Source organism: Charadrius vociferus, unplaced genomic scaffold (assembly GCF_000708025.1).
Source record: "Charadrius vociferus isolate BGI_N301 unplaced genomic scaffold, ASM70802v2 scaffold259, whole genome shotgun sequence".
NCBI lineage: Eukaryota > Metazoa > Chordata > Aves > Charadriiformes > Charadriidae > Charadrius > Charadrius vociferus.
In genome coordinates, this window is record NW_009661368.1 from 3,890,538 (window position 1) to 3,893,738 (window position 3,201).

The 3,201-nt window shown below is 63.4% G+C and overlaps 1 protein-coding gene across 1 annotated transcript in view; it reads left to right on the forward strand.

Annotated features, from left to right (window-relative positions):
• The first annotated feature begins 1,343 nt into the window (after positions 1–1,343).
• Positions 1,344–3,201, forward strand: part of WFDC3 (WAP four-disulfide core domain 3) — a 3,708-nt gene continuing 1,850 nt past the window's right edge. Inside the window, exon 1 of the mRNA XM_009893523.1 lies at positions 1,344–1,392. Coding sequence (XP_009891825.1) covers positions 1,344–1,392 — 49 coding nt within the window. The remainder of the gene's footprint in view (positions 1,393–3,201) is intronic.

Genomic DNA, 3,201 nt, shown 5'->3' on the forward strand with positions numbered 1-3,201 from the left:
CAGGGCCAGCAGCTGAGCCCAGCTCCAGCCCATGCAGTCAGCATTGCTTTCCGGGAGACAGAAATGCTTTGGCTTCCGTCCCTAATGCATGGCATTCGGGATGCTGCCGTCCCCACCCTGACTCTGCCAGGCGCTTCCTCGACAGAGGCCGAGGATGGCTGTGAGGAGCGCAGAGCGCAGCCGCGGGCAGCCATCCCTGTGCCAAAGCACGTTCCAGGGGAGGATCCTGGCTGAGGAGATGGGATCAACGGTCCCAAGCCCGACCCCCAAGGCTCTTCCCCGCAGCATCCCTGGGTGCCAGTGCCCACCACCACTAAGCCCGGTCATGCTGGCAGCCCCCAAGCCCCTCAGGTGACCGTGGCTCCTTCATGGCAGCAGGGAAGGTGCTGGAGTCACGTCTCCCTGCCTTCCGAGGGAGGGTAGTCAATGATTAAAAGGAGAGTGTTGCTGGGCCAGGCAAGGTGCCCCTGGAGCCAGCATGGAACGGGGAAAGCAGGGGACAGCGATAGAGAGGGGCACCCCTTCCTCTGGGAGACAGTCGGCAGCTCAGGGTCCCGGCGCTGTGTGCACGGGTTGATGCATGGGGATTTATCTGACACTTCTGGGGCCCAGCCGTCCACCCAGCTGTCAGCCGAAGGCCAGCGCACCCTGCGGGCAGGGCTCCCGTCACGCTGCTGCGTCCTGCTCCCTCCCCGCCTACCCACACTGCCCACATGGCGCAGACCTCAGTGGCCCCTCTCCATGCTACAGAGCTGGAGCCTCACGGCTCAGCGGCAGTGTGTGGCTCAGGTCACCCCAGCCCGTCATGGGGTGCTGTGAAGCCGAGGATGTTCCTGGCTCTGTGCCGGTGTGATCGGTCTTACCTGCTTGTCCCATGTGGGACCCCTGTCCTGAGCCAGCCCTGCAGCGCCCCGAGAGCCAGCCGGATGCAGCCGCCCGATGCCCCCCCAGCACTCACCGGTACTCCCAGCAGCCACAATGGCCGGCTGCAGCTGGGCACACAGGGCGAGGATGCCCACGAGCAAAATGCTGGCGGTCTTCATGGTGCTCCCCGTGGGTGCCAGATAGCCAGCGCAGGTCGGCGGGGGTTTATATCTGCGTGGGGCTGGGGAGGGGCCACTGCACACAAAACCTTCGGGTACTGAAACTCTTGTTGCGCTTCACAGTTGCGCCCCAGGCAGTGACAGCCCCACGACGTGTTGTTGCCTGAGAAATCATTTACCACAGCCCCATTCCAGCCCTGGCAGCCAGGCTACAGCCAGAGTGGGGACGTCAGCGCCCAACAGCACCCTTCCTGGGGGAAAGGGAGACATGGGCCATGGGCCAGGGCCACCCCAGTGGCCATGCGGAGCCCAGAGGAAGGGCTTGGAGCTCTCCAGCTTGCAAAAGAGGGTACAGAAGGGACAAGGGGAGGCTTGTACTTTCAGAGTGGCTCAAAGGGTGCAGACGGGACTTTCTTCCCATGGCTGCAGGAGCTGGGGGTGCCGGGGGGAGACCCACAGGCGAGGGGCAGAGGATAGGCGGTCTCCTCGCCGAGCTGTGAGACTCAATACTGCAGATGTGAAGCGCTGCCCAGGTGTGACAAGCGATTAGGTAAGTTTATGGGACAGGAACCCGGGGAGGACTGAGCAGGAGGATGCTCCTCTGGGGTGGTGGCAGTCCTGGCAATGTGTCACAGGAGCATTCTGGGATGGAGCAGCTGGGGGGGTCTGTCCCCAGCCATGTCTGCCTCAGAGACCCAGTGCCTGCCTGCCCTGGTCCCAGCCTGGTGCCCGCATCCTGATGTGTCTGCCTGCGGAGCCGCGGGTGACAGCTGGCTGTGTCCCCATGGGCGAGCGTGGCCTCAGGGGGAGCAGAGCGTGGGAACCCTATGCGACGTGCCAGGCTGGGCGCACCCGCTGCCTCACGCCGTGCACTGAGCACCATTCCTCTGCAGGGACAGACGGATGGCTGGGTGCCATCACGTCGGCTGGCTGCAGACGCGTCCCAGCAGATGGGTGCTCCAGCGGGGTCAGCACCGGGGCTGCCTTTCACCCCGCCGTGCACTGGGACCAGTGACAGGCAGCTCTAAATGGGATGGGGAAGCCCAAGGTTAACATTGCAGGGAGGTTGCAGAGAGCTCAGCGCAGCCAAGCGTGCGAAGGGTGACCGTGCTGAGGGTGAGGTGTGCTCCATGCCCGGGGGAACCCCGTGGCACTGCTGCTGCCGCGCCTCAAGAATCTGCCGAGAGAGGCGTTTGCTCCGGGCTCACTGTCCCATGCGGTGCGAGGGCACAGCAGGGCTGCACGCATCCCTGCTGGGGGGGCACCGTGGCACCTCTCGCTGCTGAATTGCAGCTGTGCTGGCACAACTTGCCATGCTCTGCTGAATGGCAAAAGGCACAGGCAGGTGCTGCTGGCAGGTCAGGCAGAAGCAGATTGGCTTTCTGGGTGCAGGGCTGGGGCTAGCAGGGCTGCAGCAAGGCATGGGGGTCAGCCCGTGGCTGTGGCGAGCAGAGAGGGGCAGGACCTGGGTTTTCGAGGGGCTGGTGGAAGGGGCTGGTCCTCTGCTGGAGATGGAGTTGGGGAAAAAGACCTCAGCTGGGGTCCCAGTGTGTGGGGGAGGACGCTCCCGGCCTGGGGATTTGTCACAAGGCCAGTCTGGCTGGAAACAGGCATCTTTGTGCTGAGGCTGACGTGACCTCTGCGGTCTCATATGGGGTTTTACAGCTCAACGATCGTATTTCCCTGCTTGGAAATTCCTGTTTGTGTCATCTTGGCTCCAAGTGGCCAAATGCACTTGTTGCTACAGAAACTCCGGGTCTGAAATAAAGGGAACCTTTAGCAAGAAACCGGGGCTGTGAAAGCATTCTTGTCCCCAGTTTATGTGCATGGGGTCCGCCTCAGTGACACCTTTGCCCCAACGTGGCATGTGCCGCAGTGCTGCGGTGGCGATCCGGGGAGTCACCAGCCTTTGGCTGGTGCTGACAGCTCCTTGCCTGGTGGTCTTCGGCCTCGCGCCCTCCTTTCCCCTGGTTGCCGCAGGCCACTTGTGCGTTACTGCACATAGCTGTGTGCTGTTAATGATGTTCGGGTCCTGCTGGCACATGGCAGCGTGAGGCTTGGTGTGTCCTTCTGCCCCTCTGTCCCAACCACGGGGAACAGTACCCCCAGCCTGTGCAGCCCCCTCCCTGCTGTGCCTCGCCGGTGCCGGGGCTGGGGC